Source organism: Mustela erminea, chromosome 10, assembly GCF_009829155.1.
Source record: "Mustela erminea isolate mMusErm1 chromosome 10, mMusErm1.Pri, whole genome shotgun sequence".
In the NCBI taxonomy this organism is placed as follows: domain Eukaryota; kingdom Metazoa; phylum Chordata; class Mammalia; order Carnivora; family Mustelidae; genus Mustela; species Mustela erminea.
In genome coordinates, this window is record NC_045623.1 from 97,062,555 (window position 1) to 97,084,160 (window position 21,606).

Here is a 21,606-nt window from a genome sequence, read left to right on the forward strand (position 1 = left end):
AAATGAGTTTAGACAGTATTCCCTAATAAGAAATGTTCCTATTTTCCCCACACTCCACCAAGCCCCCTGAGCATACAAAGACCCACTGTCCCCTGCAGACCAATGCTATAGGCTGTGCACACACGCCCTACCGGAAACACAAGTGGGCTATGTGACACGGTCTGCATTTGTACCCATAGCTCCATCACTTGTTCACTCAACAAACACCTAACTGAGGTGACTCCGTGCGAGGCGTTATGGATACAGTGGGGAAAAGGTTCAGCCTTGAGCTTGCGATGTTCACCATTCAGTTGACAAAGAGGTGTTTTGACACAGAGTGCGAAGAGCTGGAGTATAGGGGAATCATGGAGGAATCATGGAGGAGGGGAATGTCTAGAACTCTGTGGAAGTCAGGGAAGGCGACACAAGCTGAGACAAGATCTCTTTGGATGGCCTCAGTATCTTCATCTGAAAAGCCCTCGTAACAGACCCGGGCTCACAATGTCAAGGTGAGAATCAAAGGCAGTTACATACCCAGTGCCTAGCACACAATAAAGGCTCAATAATATTAGTCACCCAGATTCGTATTTGTAGCATTACTGGATGAGTCCCCAGTTATAGATGCGAATGGATAGAAATGATTAAGTAAAGGATATTGTTAATCATTTGTTTTCTAGAACCAAGTCCTGACTTTAATGCTAGGGTAGTTTGCTTTTTAGGTGACCATCCCCTACTGGCCAAGTATGGAATTGCACCCCTGCTCTATTCGCCTCTGCAGCGCTCTAGAGAAAAAGCATGAACCTGGGAAATTCAAATTGGGAGAGGAAGCCATACAATGGTAGAGAAAGCATGGGGAGATGGGAGGAGGGCTGAGAGGCACCCTGAGGGTGAACAGGGCTTTGACAGACAACTAGGATACCCAGGACCTCGGCTGCCTGACAACCTTGTTGACATCTCTCCATTTTCATAAAAGTGTTCTGAGAATGATGATCGTCCTGCCTATCCCACCCATGCCCCTCTCCCTAGCCTAAAAACTGGCTCCATGAGCAGTCACCCTTATTCCCTTGCCAGGAAAGCACAGAATATTCCAGAGGCCTCTGAAAAAATTGCACATATCTATAGCACATTGTCCAATAGAACGTTCTGTGATGATGGAAATGTTCCATACGTACTCTGCCCAACATGGTAGCCACCAACCGCATGTGGCTAGTGAGCTCTTGAAATATGGCTAGTCTGGCTAAAGACAAGGATTTTTAATTTAATTTGATCCAATTTAATTCAATTTAAATTTAAATAACCAATGTGACTAGTAGTGGCTGCTATATTGAACAGCACAGACACAGAGTCTCCTAACTGCAGATGCTTTCTTGAATCTATTCTATAGTTTTGGCATTTTCTTCTACAAACTGGGCAGACTGTGGGGCAAAGTGCCCAGGGTGCAGGCCCTGGCCACCTCCTCCCTTCCCCTCCCCTTACCCCACTCCTAAGACAACCACATGGTGAGACCTTCCCAAATGCTCAGCCAGAGGTCTTGTTAACCCCAAGGGAGTGATCCCTTTTGCTTCAGACAATTTCATCAGCTCTGCCAATCTACCCAAAGAATCCAATCCATTCATGGCATTGCTGAAAGCTCAGGATGATTCCATTGCTAAGATAATGTCTTTAGGACCAGAGGGGAGGCTGCTGGGCTTTACACGTCTTGGGCCATTTTGTACCCACTGGGCTGAGCGGGCAGTGGCGGCCTCCCCACAATGCCCTGATTTTCCCTTCTAAAGAGATTGGAGACACAGCCCCGGCTGGGTCTGTGTAATCTATTCATTTCCTTCCAAGCCGGGCTCTGTAAGCTCATTCACGGAGGGTGGGCAAAGGAAGCTGGGGAAGCACGCGGACGTACAGAAAACAAACAGTACTGGACAGCTCCCTGTTTGTGGGGGGGCAGCTGCAGGGAGATGAGGTGGGAGAATGAGGATGCGGAGGCTTGTCTGGTGGGGCGGGGGTTCTGACCAGAGGAGAGTGGGGCCCCCATTGCTGCCTCTCCCACATCCTCTGGAAACCATGCCCCGCCTCCACAAGGAGCCTTGGCTCCTGCAGCCCCCATCTTGGTAAGCTCTTATCTCTCTCCGTTCAGCTGGCTCCTTGGGAAAAGAGGCGGTGGGTGGGGGAAGGCCAGAGTGGCAGCCAGCAGAGAGAGAACTGGCAGCATGGGGACACTTCCTTGGAGTCTCCCCCCAGCCTCCGCCCCCACCCGCACCAGCACAGACAGGGCACGCGAGGTTCCCCTGGTCCCAAGGAGACTTCCAAGTCAGCTGAGCCTGCTCCCTCAATCCAGCTACAGAATCACAAGGGCCCAAACATTTGGCTCCGGTGGGCGATTTGCATGTGATTTGCATACATCTGCATACCCCCTCCCCACTCCAGAGGCACGCAGTCAAAGGATGTGAAATGAAGTAAAATAAATTAATTAGTGCAGCCTACCATAGCCCAGTACACAGGGCCTGACACCGTAAGAGATGCAACTGATTTTTAAGGCAATCAACGTGATGGCAGGCTAGGGTGGAGGGAGATGGAGGGGGGCGTTGTGATGCGGGAGTCTCAGCATCGGGGGTACAGATGGGGAGGGAGAGTCCATGTCTGGACTGAAAGCTGGGTGTCTCTGTCCAGCCCCCAGCCTTCCCTCCCATCGTCGGGGGTTGCAGGGTGGAGTTCTGTGTTCTGGATTTGTACACCTGGGCCTGCCGCTGGCACTGCCCCCACCCTGGCGGCCCCCTCCGCAGGCAGATTTTCAAAATTCCATTTCAAACCAGAGTGGGGACCGTTGCTTCAAGGGCTGGCTAGGCAATGAGGTGTCCACTGGTCGTTCCCTGTCTGCAAGCCTCGCCCCCATCGACTGTTCCCATTGGGTCTCCGGATTCCTCTTTGCCAGCTGGGCGGGTCTTCTGCTTCCCTTCATTCCGATCCCATCTAGGGATGGTGGAGGGAGAGACAGTCCCTTCGTTAGCAGTGAGCTGCAGATAATTTAGCCCGGTCCTTCTGCCAGGTGCTAATGAGATGCTCGCAGTGTGTGTCAGCCAAGTAGCTCCCGTATCATGTAAATACGCCTCTTAGTGATTCAGTTCATGGCACTGTTTAGCGTATGCCTTGACTTTCTCTAGGCCTGTTGATCTACCCAGGATGGCAATCTCATCTAACGCTGGGGCCCTGCGGGGTGCTCAATGTCAGGTTCACACCTGTGGGGCCCAGGCTGCGGGGAGAGCTTAGGTGGGCTTGGTGGGGGAGGATCCTAGAGGCAATTTCAGGTGGGAGGGGCTATCGTGTTAAGACGGAGAACAGTGATTTTGGTTAAAAGGAGCCCAAGCTACGAACCAGCAAATGAGGAAGCAAAGAGCAAGAAGGCAAGAAGGACCGGTGAGGACAAGAGGGGACAAGCAAGGCTAGAGTGAGAGCGAGGAGACCCAGGAGCGCAGATCTGGGTCAGGGCATTGAATGATGAGTGCCCCCCGGCGGGATCCGCTAACGTGGGTTTCCAAGCTCCACCCTGTGTGTGCAGGGGGAGTGTGAAGGAGCAAAGGAACCAGTTCCAGAAGCCTGGTCGTCAAACTGCCCATGCCCCCACTCCCCTGCACTCCACACTCTGCACCCCCCACCTGCTCGCTCCATCTGCTCCATCCCGAGCCCTTCCACTCAACTGTGTCGTCTATGGGTGTCATCTGCAGAAAGGGCAATGCAGCAGACAGAGGTTAGACAAGTGTTATTTTAGCTCGGGGGGTTGGCAAGCCATGGCCGTTGGACCACATCAGCCTACGGCCTGTCTCTGCAGAGCCCACGAACCAAGAATGGTCTTTTACTTCTTTGAATGGTTGAAAATATAAAAAAGGAGAGTATTTCGTGACATATAAAAATGATACGAAATTCAAGTCTCAAGGTCCATGAATAAAGATTTATTGGAACCCCGCCATGGCCTCCCGTTGACACATTGTCTGTGGCTGTTTTCACACTAGAGCAGCAGAGCTGAGCCATCGTGACACAGACCATACGGTCCCCAGAGAGGGAAATATTTACTATCCGGACCTCACCGACACGTGGTGCCAAACCCTATTTTAGAGCACGGGAGGGAAGTTCTCTGCCCGGCCCGTTCCCAAGATGGCGGCATCTTGCTTTGTGTGAACCTGAGCATGGCGTGGCAAGAATGTCAGTTTCAACTGGACATTCTCCCGAGCCCCGCCAGCCCCGACTTCCTTTTGGCCAAGGGATACCAGGCTGGGGTGCCCAGTTCAGACACAGGAAGGTTCCTATCAGTGGTTGAAAAGGCCAACACTTGCGTCCCATACCCACAGCTGGTCCTCCTGCTGCCAACAGCTGGGCCCTGACAGGTGGGCAGCCCTCCTCAGACCCAGCTCAGGGTGCCAGGCACCAGGACAGTCCTACACGTCATCGAGTGAGAAGGCAGACTATGTCTGTAATTGGTTTTAAGAAAGCAGGACGCCGTCACCCAGAGCCTCATGCCTGACATTCCAGGCTTCGTGGTTCCTTACTTGTTACACAGCAAACCAGGGCCCACAGGGTGCTCACACTTGGTATTGGTGGAGTTTCCTGAGCATGGGGACATATTAGGGACACCAAGGAGGCCAGAAAGAGAGAGATCCTGAGGTCAGAGGAGAAGCCTGAACAAAGCAGTCTCAGAGAACGGTTTGGGAAGAGGGCAGAGGACAACACAGAGCTGGGACCGAGGACACAGCCAAGCCTGCAGAAGACTCCAGAGGGACTCTGGGGACTCTGCCTTCAGCCCTGACTGCGGCACGGAGCGACTTACCCGGTACCACACGATCTCACGCATGCGACCATCAGTCTTGAAGTTACACTTCAAGGTCACGGCGTCACCAGCCACCACGGGTGGGAGAGGCTCAATGTTGACAGTCAGGTAGCCTATGAGAAAAAGGAGAAGGGAGGTGAGGGCATGGGGGGAGCAGAAGGGCTGGGCTGACTGGGCAGGGCAGGGCGGGAGAGAGCTAGCACAGCTGTTGGGGGGGAGGGTGCTTTTCTCCCCGGAGCCCGAGCCCGCGGATGGGTCCCCACGCCCGAACGCCACTCACCACTCTCTTCTTCCCTCTCATTGACGACTCCACCCTAAGAACCTCCCTGGCCCTTGCGGGTCCGTCTAGTCCTAAAAACACTTCTTCTTGGCATCAATTTTCCCTTCAAACTACCTGCTGGCAGCTGGAGAAAATGTGGTTCTACAAGACGTCCCAGAGAAACGGTCCTGTGGTCAAACAATATACCTCCTTCCTTCTCCCCTTTTACTGGGTCTTGATTCAAATGAACCAGCGAAGCCCCATGGGGAATGACACTGTTGAAATGCATCTAACCCAGGATTTCTCTTAGCCATCCCTGATGCCTTGTCACCATTCTGTGCCGCCACGGTGCCACGGAACCCACATCGGGAAATGGTGTTCTACGTGCCCAGACCCCCTCCATCCCGAGCCTTGTAACCAAATTACTGCTGGTGAAGGGGAAGAGCTCCCCGAGGAGCTCTCCTAGTCTCCTGTGTCACACACCGTGCCACCCACGGGGAGAGGTAGTTCACCTAAGGGGAGAGGTAGCTCCCCCCAAGGCCACGGTGGCAAAGGCATGACAATGAGCTCACTCCTTGGAAGGAGTCCACACCCTGGTAAGCCCCAGATGCTGTGTCTAGCCCCCAGCTGCCCCTGGTGGCCATCCCCCTGGGGCACACTCCTGTCCCCACACCCAAGTCCAGCTTGGTGAGGCCTCTGACCCTCTCTGCTGCCTCCCACAGCCCCATCCTGGAGGGCCAGGCTCACTCCAGCTCAGGAGGGGGCCTCATTCTTGGGCTGATCGTCCAGGCCCCTCTGATTGGCTTCCCGCTGGCTGATGTCCATCCATTGATCTAATGGATCAATCCAGTCCGATTGTCTTAATGAGAAAACTAGCCAGAATGGGTCTGGGGATTTCAATTGTGCAAGCAACCTGAACGGATCGAGCCCAGGGCCCTGACCCCTGCCTGGAGCTTAATGGTTACAACACTCCGGGAGGGTGGGGCGGAGGGTGAACCAAGAATCGAGCTCTACAGGATCAATCTGGAAGCTGGAGTCAGAATCGACTTGTGTGGTACCAGGCTTCAGGTCCCAACAGGCCAGGGTGAGGGGTAAAGGCAGGGGCTCACCTCCAGGGAGCCTCAACAGAGCCTGCATGGTCCTTGAGAGCAGGGGCTGGAACCAGCTGGAAGGACCAATTCTGTCCCCTCCTTTCGTCATTCATTCAGGCCCCAAGTTTGCTCCCACCTGCTGTGAGCAGGGCCATGATCTGGGAAGCAGGATGGTCCCAGCTTTGCTCTGTCCTCTAGGCAGGCACAGTTTGGGGACAGATTCACAGATTCACGACCTGGTCACCCAGGTGGGGGGCTATGGAAGGGGAGGGAAACCTTTCTAGCCTGGACCATCGGGGAAGTCCCCAAGCCCAGCTGGGTCCCCAACCATGACAAACATCCCATTGTCCTCAGTGGGATGAAGCCCAGTGACTGAGAAGACTCTGGGCAAGCCAGTCCTAAGCAGGAAATAGTAATAACCGGTCACATTTCCATGGCACCTACTCTGAGGCCTGGGCTAAAGCACTCATGTACCTGTCCTGACAACCCCAGGAGAGAGGAACCAGTGTTATTGCCACTTTCCATGGGGAAACAGAGAGGCAGAGTAACCCACCAAGATCACATGGCTGTAAATAACAGAGCTGGGACGGACGCCCGACCTTCTGTTCCATTCTGACCACTCGGCTCTATATAGCCTGTCTCCTGATGGCAGAGGGAGGGGAAAGGCTGGCAGACACTTCACATCCAACCCCAGGGAGGAGGCAGGGTGTTGCTGGGGGGCTGTGGCAGAAGTCCAGTACCTAATCCTGTCTGTGGCCATTCCCAGCCCTGGAGCTCAAGACCAGAGAGGGGCTCCCTCCCCCTGGAAGGAGGTGGGAAGCACACATTCTCGGTCGGGTAAATCTTGCAGCCAGCCTATGGTGGGTGCTGAAGGCACGTGCATGTGGGCGAGCTGGGGTGGGGGAGGATGGAGGTGCCAGCCTGCAGGGTCGCCATTTGTTGGCAAGCCAGGGGGGAGTTACAGGTGGGAAGCCGGTGAGGACCCGGGGTGGGGGGGTGCAGCTGAAGCTCTGGTTACTGCTGGTTGGGTTAGGGGCCCCGCAAGGTGAGGCAGAAGGTCCAGGACACAGGACTCAGAGGCGTGCACGGTGAGAGCAGTGCAGAGTCCCCGGCGTAGCGGGGTCGCAGGGCAGGGGCACATGGGACCCCCGAAGAGGAGATTTAGAAGGAGGGAGCATGAGTGCGGTGCTTCTGATGCCTTAAGCCTGGGAGCTTCTAGTAGATGTTTCAGGCAACGAGATTTCTATGACCAACACAGCGCGGAACAAAATTAAGTGTGCTCGCCCCCCGCCCCGCCCCCCGCCATGACTCCTCTCCTTCCAGCTTTCTGTCTTGCCTTCATTCATGAAAAAAATATTTATTGGGAATCTAGTTAGTCCCAGGCACTCCTCCAGGCACAAGAGATGCAACAGGTAAATCCTACCCTCAAGGAGCTGACGTTCCAGAAGAGGGGACAAGAGTCAAACGTGTGAATGATGGGAAATACAGCCGGTGGGGACAGATGCCATGAAGAAAGTAAACCAGGGCAGAGCATCAGGAGCACCGGAGCAGGGGCTGCTCTGGACTGGGTGGCCCAGGAGGCCTCTCTGAGGGGGCCAGCCTAAAGGCAAGGGTGAGCCATGCAGGTTTCTAGAGGGAAAGCATTCTGGATGGAGAACAGCACATGAGCAAAGCCCTGAAGCTGGAGCTCAGGGTCCTCCCTCAGTTTGGGCCAGAGTAATAGGATGCTTTTTCATAACACTGTACACTCTGGATCCTGTCTGACTCAGCATCTTGCAGGAGGAGAACCAGGGTTGGGGGTGAAGGGAGGGTACAAAGCTGAGGGGGGCACTCAGCCCACCGCAGGCCCCTCAGTCCGTGTGCCTCCCCTCTTCCTGGCCTTGCTCAGTCCCTTGGAACACATACCAGGAACGGGGCCCTAACCCGAGGCAGAAGGGACTGTCTCTGCTTCCCGAGGTCTCCCTGCTCGGAGGATGGGGGCCAGAGTGAGAGCTCCCAGCCTAGCGGCCCCGGGGGAGTCGAGGGAAGGGCTCCTGCCACCACGCAGGGACTAAAACCTGCCACATTCCAGCAGTCCTAGCACCCCGGCTCCCGTTCAGTCACCAGCACTCCCAACAACCTGTGCGACACCGTGCTCGCTGCGTGTGTCACGCTGGCGTGTAGCTGTCTGTTTGCACATCTGCCTCTCCTTCTGGAATGCGAGCTCCACTAATGTCAGCAGAGTATGAAAATGAGATTTGACAAGGACCGCTTTTGGAGCTCTCCTACGTGTAGGTGGTGTGGGCTCCCCACCACCTCCCCGCACCCCTGCCATCGCCCCGCGAATGCTGCTGTCACCGAGCAGGAACGGTGCGGTTCGGGGCGCTTCCTATCCGAGGCCAGGACAAGCCTCAGGTTATGCGTGATGCATAGGCATGGCAGCCTCGGGTCTGGAGGAAGGATCCCTGGGGGGGAGGGGGGAGGCATGAGGGGAGGCAGGGGGGAGGCAGGCGACAAGGCAATTTTCTGATAGATGTACCAGGAGAGGATCCCGTCAGCACCAATCAACACCTGGATCACAGGTGAGAAATCACCTTTGCAGACGCAGTCACACGCAGGAGAGAGGACCACAAGGGTCCGCGGCCAAGGAGGTTTTTGCAAAAGAAAAACACATGGGAATTTCTTCTTTAGGTCCGACGAACATTTCTCCTGCTCCTGTTTCACCGAACCCCATCACCTCCTGACCACGGTTCTCTGCAAGTTCTTCCCTCCCTTCCTTAGCTTCCCCCACTCACGTGCCTCCAGCAAATTTGAAGCCAGTTATCTGGTTCAAGTTTCTCGCTCTACCACGCGGCAGTGACCTGGGCAAGCTAGGTGGCCACCACGGGACTCCGTTTCCCCAGGTGTGATGGGAATAATCACAGGTTGGTGAAGCTCTGCCCACATAGGGAGGCGCTCCTGACCAGGGTGAGCAGGCACCGTGCTTCCTGGCTTCCCAGACCTCCATTCCTTCCCACTTCCCACTGTCCAGCTGAGACATCTGGTCCTGGATAGAGGTGGGAAGAGTGACATCGGACATCTGAAAGTTGGTTAAGGAGTAGGAGAGTCAGAGGTGACCAGGGATCAGAGCCAGGAGACCGACATGGCATCCTTCCCCCAAAGCAGAGGACAGGAAACCATAGAGAAGAGATTTGAGCAGGACTGAGGACCTGTCTCCTCCCCACTGGGCTTCTAGCTACTGCGCGGGTCTGGGCTGGTGGGAAGGAGCAGCTGAGCAGGCAGGGGTCGGGGGAGATGGGCTCATCCACCAGCCAGGAGGCGGTGAGCATAGTCAAAAGAGCCCAAGAAACCTGAGGTCTGGTCTCAGCAATGCTGCCAACCAGCTCTGGGACCTCAGGCAGGCTGTCCCTCTTTGGGCCTCAGTCTCCCTCTCCCTAAAATGAGGAATAAACCGGGTTTTTAGAGCTTTCCAGCTCCAATCAATCCCATGTCAGATGGCAACTGAGCCCTTCCTGGTACCACTCAATCCCACTCCTCTGAGAAATGAATTTCTCAGTTAATCAACCACCAGCTAAAGACGGAACTCTGTCCTTCTCTGCATTAAATTTGCCACCAATCAGCCTTTTGCATGAAAGCCCCCAAGCACGGTATCAAGAAGCAGGATCAGGAGTGGAGCCGGATTCATCTTAACTAAGCAGTTCATTATCCTGAATGGGGCCATCACTCTCCCCCTCTATCTCTGACAGCATTTACGCCACTCCTGTTAAGATACATTTAGCAAAATCACGGGCAATATTTAGGAACCAGGCACCCACCCGGACGAGCTGGTGACAAATAACTCCTCTGTCTGGAAACGTGCCTTGTCATATCCCAGCACCCCTTCTCTCCCTCTCCCCTTGTCCAGCTCAGAGGGCCAGAGAGGGTTGCCACGGGAGGGGTCCAGATGCAAGAGAGAGCGCTTATGTTCGGGTTGACCAGATGTTTCCATCTGTAAAGACTGATGGGTTTCCGGGGACAGGGACTTCAGCAGCTCCAAACCAGAATTTCCCTGGCAAACCAAAACAAGGTGGTCACCCTAGTTATAATCACACCACGGCCCGTGGATGGCCCTGGCACACTGCTGAAACCTCTCTACCTACTTCAACAATGAGGGTGACCATACGTCCCTTGACCAACTCAAGGACAGCTAGAGTCAATGCTGACCTCCTTTCTGGTGCTTGACTCTGCGCGGATTCAGCAGGCATTGGTGGTTGAGGAATTTGTGGGCTGGGGTCCAGCTTCGACTTCCTGCATTCATTCATGACCTTTCTGCATCCTCTGCCAGCAGCCAGGCTGCTTCCTCTAGAATGCACACCCCTGGCTTTCTTATGGGACATCAGAGCTTCCAGTTGCTCCATGGGAAACGTCTTGGGGACATCTGGTGCATGCCCAGCCCAGGTTCCCGATCCAGCCCCCACTGCTCCTCACGAGCAGTCCCCTCTCTCACAGCGGGGTCCTAGCTCAGGTGGTCTCCCCAACCCGAACCCTCACTCTTGGCTTGGGAAACTGCCATTCACTTGCAAGGATTAATGGGAATCTCACTTCCTCGGGAAGACTTTTCCTGACTTCCCAGGCTGCCATGGTCCCAACATACCCCTTCCTCCCTCCCACTTAGGACACAGAGAAGGGCTTGTGATGATTTCCTTGGCGAACGTTGACCAGTAAGGAGGCCACGAGCTGGATCTAGATGCTGGGGTACCGACGTGCCCGAATCATGCCTAAATCAGAGTCTCTGTTGGACGAAAGCACAGACAGACTGTGCCCATGCCCTAGACTGTCCCATAGTTAGAGTAGATGGTTTCCCAGGGGGACCCTTGTGCAAGCAATTCTTCCCTGTGGCCTTATGTGACGTGGCCCTGGCCAGGGAGCTCCATAGACTCAGGTGCCTTCTGCACCCGCCCCTCTGACCACGTCTACCTGGACTGCCTTTGGGTATCCAGGGAGTCTCTCCCGAGGGTCAGGCAGGAGAAATCCATCCAAAGGAGAAAATCAGGGAGTATAGCTCAAGGGTAGAGCATTTGACTGCAAAGGAGAAAATCAGCAGTGGGTGCTGGACCACCACAGAAGGATGTAAGACACACTGAATGGGTCAGCAGATAGACAGACAGAGTAAAGCAAAGACCATAGGCAGCACAAGCCATGAAGAGAGGCAACAGAATCCACAGGGAATGCCACTTGCTGAGCCACCATAGAGCAGGGCCCCCGAGCGGCAAACAGTGGGTATCCACCTGAGCAAGGTGACTGCTGGAAGTGACAGGCTTAGTGTCAGGGGACAGAGCTACTGTTGCATTCTGAACAGCATCCTGCTTCTTCTGGGAACACTGTGTAGAGCTGGCGCCCGGTCTCCCTTGATTCTTCCAGTGGCCCTGCTGCCAACACTCGTAACCAGGTACCTTGCAGCAGGTGGGTTAGGGACCCTGAACATAAGCCACCACATCACTGCCTGATTCACTCTTGGATGTCTGCAGCTACCTCAAAGGAACAGATCCAGAATGGAAGTGATGTTTCCCCCTTACCTCCGGGAACACTTGCAAGGCCTGCCATCCTTATAAAATATACCCAGAATCCAATTCCTCACCCTACCCTCTCTCTAGCTACTTCTCTGGGCCCGGCCACCATCATTTGTCACTGGTCTACTGCAGTGCCTCCCAACTAGCATCCCTGCTCCCACCTTTGTCCTACCCACCTCTCTGATTTCATCTCCCCTCACTCTCTTCCTCATCCCCTCCACCCACGCACAATGAACCCTGCCCAACCCCAAATACTCCAAGCATATCCCCACCTCAGGGCCTTTGCACTTGCTGGTTCACCTCTCAGAAGAATCGTTCCCTCCATACCCACAGGGCTCAATTCCTCAGTTCTCCGGCTCAACTGCCACCTCTTTGGAGAGACCTTTTCCAACTACCTTCATGAAATAGTATCCCTGTCCTTCTCTTGTTCTTTACCCTGCTTTATTCTTTTTTAAACATTTATTACATCCTGGTACATACTTACTTGGTTATTGTCTACTGATATTTCCCTCTGCCCTCTCCCATACCCAACCAGGTCAGAAGCTCCATGAGAGCAAAGCCTTTGTGTATGCACATGCGTATGTATTTCAAACTTCTTCCCCTGGTGCTCAGACTGGATAATTTCTGTTGATCTATTTCAAGTTCACAGATTTTCCTCAGTCATCTCTGTCTTGCTACTGAGTCCATCTGGCGGGTTTTCATTTCAGTTATTGTGTTTTTCAGTTCTGGAGTTCCTATACGGTTCTCCTTTATACGTTCTATTTCTTTGCCGAGCCTTTCTATTTTAATATTTGTTTCAAGACTATTTGTGATTGCCTGTCCAAGCATTTTTATAATACCTACTTTAAAGCCCTTGTCAGATAATTCCAACACAGCTGTCACCTCGTCACTGGAGCCTGCTGATTGTCTGCCTGTGTGAATTGAGATTTTCATGATTCTTTCTGTGTCAAGTGATTTTAGTTTGTATCTTGGACATTTTAAGTACTACCTTATGAGAGTCTGGTTTACAGACTTATTCATACTCATTCTTTCAGGGGCACTTCAAATTCTAGTGTTCAAACCACCTGCTAGTATTTATGTTTCTGATTTTTCCAAATAGGTGTCCATACATTCTGTCCAGGTCCCACAACTGAATGAATGGGAGATAAAGGGAGGCTAATCTTCACTTCACACCAGAGGTCCTTGACTTTTGTGTTTTTTAACCACTACTTTATCCCTAGAAACTAGAACAGTTCCTGGCATTTTAACAGGAATTTCATAAATATGTGCTGAAGGAACCCAAAACAGAGCCAAAGACATGTGATCAGTGCTTGGCGATTTTCAAAGGATATCGGTAATTATTAGCTCACTGATCACCATGGCAACCCTGCAGGACAGTGTCCCCATTTTACAGGTGAGGAGACAGAGGCTCTGGGATACAGAATGACTTCCTCATGATCACACAGAAGCAGGCTCAGCAGGCCGGCCCTTTGTTTTTGTTTTTTTGTTTGTTTGTTTGTTTTGAAGATTTTATGCATTATTTATCTGACACATAGAGAGGGAGAGCACAAGCAGGGGGAGTGGCAGGCAGAGGGAGAGAGCAAGTACAAGTTGGGGGAGGGGCAGAGGAAGAAGCAGACTCCCCTCTGAGCAGGGAGCCTGATGCAGGGCCCCATCCCAGAACCCTGGGATCAAGACCCAAGGCAAAGGCAGACACTTAACCGACTGAGCCACTCAGGTACCCACAGGCCGGCCCTTTGATTCTGAATCTGGTACTCCTTTGCCATCCCTTCCACAGGACACAACCCTTCCCCATCCCCCACCCCCCGCCCGTTGCTCTCCAATGGCAAGCAAGCTAAAAACAGGGGTGAGTCAGAGGGTTGGGTGCCCAGAAGTACACGGGAAACCTTGCTCCAAGTGGGCGGGGTCCGACGCCAGGCTAGATCAGCAGGACACAGCACCTCCATGAGGGATAGCAGGATGACTGGCAGCTGAGGCCATTTTCAAGTTCAAAGCCAGCAGAGGATGCTAGGAAGGCCAGGAATCTGTGTCTGAGAATGTTTCCAGGGCCGTGAGAGACCCCAAGGCTTGATGAATGAATTTGTTTTAACACATCCCTGACATACAGTCCCCTGATCCCAGCTTTGGACAGTTACTGTGGTCCCAAAGTACCTGTTTTGTGTCACTCAAGCCATCACTTTTTGATGTAAAGTAGCTAGAGAAGAATCAAAGGGCTGTGTCTGCCATCAGACTAGGAGTTCCCTGCAGGCGGGCAGGGACAGTGTCTCGCCTCCTTCTGTGGCTGGGCATGCAGAAGTGACACAGGGTCTCACGGACCTCACTCCCCTGGGAGAATCAGCCTGGACTCACCAAGACGTGACCTGGGGCAGACAGAGTCAGGTGGTGGCAGCAGTTCCACCAGCTGGATTTAAGACCCTGCTGGGGTAGACCGTGGGAGTCGGGGTCACATAAATTCCCGATGACACCCTCCCCTTTCTGTGGGGGCTGGGATTTATCTCCGTGTGATAACAGGAGCTCCATGCACCACCACTCATGAAGAAAGGAGGTCACCCCATCTCATCAAGATAAATACCATAGCGTGGCACTGATGACAGCCTCCCTGGGCTCCCTGTGCCGCATAATTACTATCGTAATAAATATTATTACAACAAAACAATTACTGCAACCAGATCTTTCAGGCAGGTACAGAGCATTCTGTGAAATACACCTTCCATGCTGGGCTAACAGGTGCTCCCAGCCAGGAACCAGGTTGAGAGGTGGGGCAGAGGGTGGAGGGGGTCTTTTAAGAAAAGAAAGCCTCTGAGAGAACAGAATTTAACAGCTCACCTGTCTCTAGGATGGATCAATTCTTCCTCCCAAATGGCTCTCAAAACTGTGTCTGCCTGGCACCAATCCTGCCTTGGTCTGGGCCCCTCAAATTCCTCCCCAGGACCCTGCTCAGCCAGCCTGCTGATGTCCACCTGCCAGCCCAGGCACTCAAAGACACCACCACCTGGGGTCTCAGGGACATCTCTAAAATGCAGATATGATGACAACACCTCTCTGGCTAATGCCATTCAATTTCCCCACCCCATTGCCTTCCAATTCAGGATCAAGTTCAGACTCTGTCATGGCCAGCTGGGCCCCTAATGATCTCGCCTTTCTCAGCCTCTCCAACTCAATCAGTCTCCTGCCGCGTCTGTGCCGCCGTGCAACCCACCCACCACCCCTCCAACACCCCCTCAGGCTCTTCTTTGTGCCTGTGCTCTTTGCTCTTCCTGGAATGGCCCTCTCTGAGTTCACCTAGTGAAATCTGTACCTGTCCTTCCAGGTTCAATGAAACAGTCACCCCTTCCTGGATTTATCTGAGTCTGATACTCCTTTGAGCTCCCAAGACCCTTGTAAACATCTCAATCACAGCCGTCCACACCAACTGTAATGCAGCACATGACTCTTTGTGTGTGTCTCTGCCAGAAGACTGGGAGGTTCTTAAGGTCAGGGACCCGGTTTGCATCTCCAGTTCTCTGTATGATGCTTGGCACGTGCTAGGTGCTCAGCCAGTGTCCCGTACAAATGAGGTAGCAGACGAGCCATCCCACAAACAATGCATATGACAGCACCCAGTGAGCCGTGCAGCCCTGGACAAATGCAGATTATGCTATAGCCTAGTGTACTGATGCCACACTCCGAGCCACATCCTTCTTTGTCTGGGGAATGAAGTCAAACCTTTTCCCTTCGCACTCAGGGCCCGCCTCCTCCTCAGCTCATCTCTTGTCCCCCTGCCGTTTGTATGCTGAGCCTCAGCCATCCTAAATTACTTAGTGTTCCCCAAACATGCTAGACTTCCTGTGGCTACTGGGTGTGTGCACCTGCCATGCTTCTTTCTGCCTAGAATACCGGCCATCGCTTTACTCTCATCATTTTGATATGCCCTTCAGGGCTTAGCTTAGACACCACTTAACCGTAGAGGACCCCTGACACCCACCCCTACTTCATCTAGCCCATGCCCAGCACCCCGAAGCTGGGGTTAAGTGCTCCCCTCGGAGCACCTATTATAACCCTAACACACTGCATGGATCCCCTTTGTGGCTGATCTGTCTCCTACTATCATGGACTGTGAGTTCTTAGGGAACCAAAAGCATGTCTCAATAACCGTATAATTAGGGCTTAGCATATAAGCATATAATTAGGGCTTAGCTGTTGACCACACTGACGGCATTAAAAGTGTATTAATGAATGAATGAATGAATGAATGAATCCATGGCTGAACTAATAAATTCTACAGATAACTTCAGCTGGCCTGGCCTTGGCCATAATATCCAATTCAATTCTGTTGGGGCTGGAAGTGTTATTTTTGGTTTGTTCATTTGTTTCTGGTGTTTTTTTTTTTCTTTTTTTATTTTTTTCTTTTTTTTTTTTTTTTTTTTTTTTTGCCTTATTGAGCTATGGATTTTCACCCTAAATTTGGACCATGAAAAAACATCGAGAAGGGGAGTCCTCGCCCTCAGACTCCTGATTCTCACCTCCCCTAGCTCAGCTCAGACCCACCGGAAGCCTCAAACATTTTGCAGGCTTTGTGGGGAGATGCGCCTGCTACTTTTGGGCCTCCATCCCCTGCCCCAACCTCCAGGCTCTTGTGAAATATTCCCGTTCTGTGATCTCCAGCCAGCTAATCAAATTCCCCTCTGTCAGAGGCAATAGATGCTCAAAAGCCTTGTAGTATTAATGTATTATTCATGATGTATGTATTATTTATCATTAGTTTGTTTATTTATTATTAATTTGTGTTTCATTATTGATAATGATGTGGTTATACTATTAATAAAAAGGCTGGGGAAGGCTGTTCTGTGACCCTTTGCAGATACCTGATACCCCTCCAGTTCCCTAGAGAGCCAGCGGGGGTCATTTTTCTTCCCATTTTGTGGATGGGAGATACTGAGGACAGAGAAAGGCAGGATTTGTTTGGTCAGTGCCCTTGCCTCTGAGATGTATGCCAGGGAGGGTGACGGGTCTGGGGAGAAGCTTCACAAGGCATCAAGTCCTGGGTTGACAGTCGGATGCTGACGGCAGGATGTTGGTGGGGACCAACAGGGGGTCCCCCAAGCAGGTCCCCCTCTGGAACCTCACGCTCTGCTCGTCCCAGGCTCCTCTACCCGAGTCCACTCCAGGGTGGGAAGCTGTCTTTGCTCTGTCTTATACACGGAGCCTGCCCTGCGTGCGCGCATGTTCCCCGAGCCCTATCCCTCTTTCCTCGGGGACCCGGGTGACGTTTCCCAGCCTCCCTTGCAATATGGTGGGTCCACGTGACTAAACCCCTGCAGCGGAGTGTGACCGCCAGATCTAGGCCCTGGGAATGGCCCGTGCCGTCCTCCACAACGTCTCTCTGTGCCAGCTGCCTGGATGGAAGGGGCACTGAGGACCTGGAAGGGGGCAGAATCATAAGGGGGAAAGAGCCTGGGTGCTAGAGTGACAGCAGGGAGTGACATTCTCCCCCACGTGGTCCAATGGACAGTGATATGGGTGAGGAATAAAATCTTACTGTGTTTAAGCCACGGAGATCTTGTTGCAGCAGCACATTCCACTAAGATAGCGTACTTAGTAGGTACTCCGAAGATTCTCGGTGAAAACCAAGTGAATGGGCAGATAAAGAAATAAGCAACAAAATCAATCAATGGTTCTGGTGACCGCGTCATTGAGCTGGGCTCCCAAAGCACTCTTCCCATCACAGAGAAGTGGCCTTCTTCTTCTCAAATCAAAACCCTTCTGCTATACAGATGGGTAAACTGAGGCCCAGAGAAGGGGAGGGCCATGGCCCAGGTCAAAGAGACAATCAACAAGCAATTTAAGACCAGGATCCCAGTCTCCTGAGCGTAGTCCTGTGGACCTCTCGGCCACACCACACCATCGTCTTCCCTTCAGTGGTCTTCATCTGACAGCGTGCCGTCCCCCTGGAACTTCCTCTGTGTCCCTGGGCGTGGGTGAGGGGAATCACCATTGCTTTACCTCTGGGTCAGCCCAGCATCCAAAGACCAGCTGGGCCCGCTGGGAGGCAGAAGGCTGAGAGACATGTGATGCAGGATGCCCAGGAAATGCCTGACAAGCTATCGCTACTTTCGTGTGCCACCTCTGGGGTCAGAGCCGCCCCAGTAGGGCTACCTGCTAACAGCTGCCAATGTGGAAGCCACAGGCAGTGGCAGGAAGGAAAGGAAACAGCTCCAGGCCTTGAAGCCAAAGGCCCAGCTTGTCCTGCCACGGATACAGAGGGCAAGTCCCCAACCCTCTCTGGGCCTCAGTTGTCTCCTTGGAAAAAAGGGCTCATCGTGTTTACTGCTCTGGGCAATGGTGATGCCACACAGAAACCAGAGGCAAAAGTGATCTGAAAAGCGCCACTGGAGAAGCTGACTCCCTCTGTATGGGGATAATGTCAGGGAGCACTGGTGTGGACAGGTTATGGTCTCGGGCTCGGGAATCAGGCAGACGTGGGGAGAAGCGTGACATGGTCACAGCCAACCCCGCAGCCCTGAGTAAGCTTGTTTCACTGCCTTGGGTCTGTTTCCACCTCTGCCATTAAATGGGAATACTCATCCTTCCTTCTTAGGGCTGGGAGGGGTGGGAACAAGGCAGATGCAGGGAGACCGGCCCCTGCAAGGAGCCTAGTTCAGTGCCTGGCATCTGGGACCGGAGCTGGCACCACCAGCCTGGTCATCACTCTCCTGCCACGGCCGCCCCCTTCCGCCACGCCCTCTACCCTTCCACTGAGCAAGCCCACTCTGAGGACTTTGCTAGAAGGCTTTGGGGCAGATGGCCCATTTTTGTTGGTTGTTTGAGATAAGTCTTGGGAGCATACAAGCTGAGCAGCACTAGCTGATGCCGTCTTGTTTCCTCCATGGGGATTTTTGAAGCAAAGCACACAGAGGGTCTGGCAGCCCGGCGTCCTCAGACATCATGCAGGATCACGAGCACCAACTCGTGAGCCACAGGGAGGCTTCACTGACTTAGAATAAAAGTTAAAATATGGGTGATACGTTATTAAGGAATATTTTGAAAGAAAAATAGTTATTACTCAAGGAACACAGTCTAAGCTGGGTTATAAACTGGTCTTAATCAGTAAAACGAGGCAACTTAATGAAAAAAATTACAATTTAAAATAGGTCTACATTAAATAATAATGCCTCATAAACACAGAAGTCCTTTAGCATATAAGAATTAATTGCTGGGCTCCGAAGCTAAAGGCACAATAAAGGAATCCTTAATTTTTTTGATCTTTTCTCCCCAAAAAGGCATCCTGCATTAGACCAGATTCCCTCACGTTGGCACCAAAAGATCTGGAAATTTGCAAACGGAAATCTGCTCAGTAACAACGGTTTCCTTCGACTGTCAATTTCCAGGCCTCCTGAATGAGGTTGGCTTTGCTCACTGGGTCTACACCCACCGCTGAAGAAACTCATGTGACAGAGTTTCCCACTGATGACTGGGGGCTCGTTTGGCAGAATCGAAGCCCCTATGTTAAGACTCTACAGGCAGCGTGGAAGTCTTCTGGTCTATGAGATTTCAAATTATCATTCCAGAAACCATCAGCAATAGAGTGGTCTCCACCAGGGCCAATTTCTGCACCCCACGCCCCCGGGGCACATATGGCGATGTCTGGAGATAAGTTTTCGGTTGTCACAGCTAGTGGGGGCTTCTATGGGCACCCACTGTGTAGACCCCAGGGATGCTGCCAACACCCTACAATGAGCAGGGTGATTCCTTTCAGCCAAGAACTGTCCAGCCCCAAATGTCAATAGGGAGGCAAGCAAACATCTAGAAACGTTCGAACAGACGCTTGCAAGTTTGCAGACACGGGAGACAGAGACAGTCTCCAAACACCCAGCCATGTGAAGCTGGGAATGGAGATCTCTGGAAAGTTCTCCCTCAAAAGGATCCCCGCACCAGCTGGGCCTAACGGCTGAATTTCACCCAAGCTTCTTTCCCACTGACATGGATCAACTCACTCCATCAGAGCATCTTTCCTGCCCTCCAGAACCTACATTGATTTTCTGATCCAAGAATCCTAGGAGAAAGTTCTTGATGGTCACCCTGGGCAAAATGCTTTCATTCTGCAAAGCAAAGGAGTTCTAGCTCACAAAGGAGAGAGTCGTCAGGGCTCCTTCCTCCCAGGAGACCCCTCGGCGCCTCCCTCCTTGCTAATCTCACTCAGCCTGCCTGCTTGGCAGGAGAAGCAATCTGGTCTTCATATTAATACTTTATTAAACGCACATGTCTTGCAAGATAAACATCAACCTATTACAGTTGTTCCGTTATAGAGTGCCTTCTCGTCACCCGAAGGCTATTGGGAGCCGATTCGTTCACCATCTAAATTCTTCCTGCTGCAGGCCAGGGTACAGATTGTAGGCATCTTATTGAGTGGAGGGGTTTGATGGGGGGCAAGAGGGTTGGCGCGGGGAGAGTAGGAGACACTTCCTTCCCATCCTCTGGGGCTCGAGGCTTCCCAGGAAAGACAGAAAGGCGTCAGGGGAAGAGTTGGACAGACCCCGTGTGGGTCCAGCTTGTCACAGGGATACAAATGCAAGAACAGAGCAAAGCAAACTCAAGTGATAGTTGTAGTTCAGCTCACACGAGAATGGTAAGTCTGCCGTGTGCATGCCAGCCAGACCTCCTGGTAGGAAGGGGTTTGAGTCAGACCCTGAAAACACACGGGCCTCTTGTTCTGCGGCATCCTGACTCTGGGAACAGGAGGCTTCAGCTTTCCATTTATCCAGTTAGGAATCCGGATGCCTCCCTCCGGGGGTCGGAGAGACAAGACGGGCAGTACTAACGTATCATGCAAGACGTGGTCGACGCTACCCCGGTGGGCACCATTTTATTTCTTTTTACAGGGAGAATTTACGGTAAAATGCACAAATCTCAAGTGAGCAGCTCGATGAATTTTTACAGATCACACACTCACGGAAGCACTCCCCAGGATGAAAACACAGAAAGCTTCCCGCAGCCCTGGAGGGTTCCCCCGAGTTCCTCGCCAGGCCCTACCCCCACGCCAAGGATAACCACCCTTCTGGCTTTGCCATCATAGATGGCTTTGCTTCTTGGCCCTCGTATAAATAGAATCACGCAAGAGGTGCCCTCTTGTGTCCGGCTACTTTGTCTCAGCCCGGTGTCTGTGACACTCATCTCTGCACTGCATTTATCAGAACTTTGTGCTTTAAAAAAAAAAAAAAAAAAAAAGAAACACAACACATTCCCTGGGTGGTATTCTGTTGTATGAGATGCCACAATTAATTTATCCATTCTACCATTGAGGGACGTTTTAGGTGGTTTCCAGTTTGGACGTATGACACATAAATACTATTGTGTCGTTAAAATATTAATTTCAGCCCCAAGGGACAACTGGCCAGCCCCCTTTCTTCCCAGGGGAGCTGATCTCTGTCCTTAGCCAGCTCTGGGCAGGGAGGCCTGCTGGGAGGTAATGAAGAAGACGAAGGTTTTGCCTTCAGCATGCCCATGCACCCCCTGGGATCCTTGCCTTTCCTCCCAGGAGCACGCAGGATATCCCATAAGAAAGTTGGCCACTTACTTGCCTTTGAGGTGAATACTCGCCCCCTCCACCACGTCTCTCTCCTAGGGGCCCATCAAAGCCAATTTCTGACATCTCTCAAAAAGCATGACATTTGAACCTGCTTTGCCTTTTCCAAGAAGACAAGCCCTTCTGTATCTGATCTTCCCACAAGCCTGGGGGAAAAGCAATACCCCATTTATCAGGGAGGAAAACTGGAGCCCATGGACTCATCCACTTAGTGGACAAATATTTATGAAACACCTGTCTGCCGCTGGGCCCAGGCGTTTGAAAAGAACCATGAATTAATTTGGTGGGAGATGCATAAACACAGAACCATACCTTTCGGCAGATTCCGGCATGCTTTTGCATGCTTAATCACCGAGTGCTCTTGTATTCTACCAAAT

General features: G+C 52.4%; 1 protein-coding gene across 1 annotated transcript in view; it reads right to left on the reverse strand.

The window, feature by feature from the left end:
- The window catches only part of IGSF21 (immunoglobin superfamily member 21), a 234,872-nt gene that overhangs the window by 129,867 nt on the left and 83,399 nt on the right, over nucleotides 1-21,606 (reverse strand). Inside the window, exon 2 of the mRNA XM_032302870.1 lies at nucleotides 4,790-4,902. Within this exon, the coding sequence (XP_032158761.1) occupies nucleotides 4,790-4,902 (113 nt within the window). The remainder of the gene's footprint in view (nucleotides 1-4,789; nucleotides 4,903-21,606) is intronic.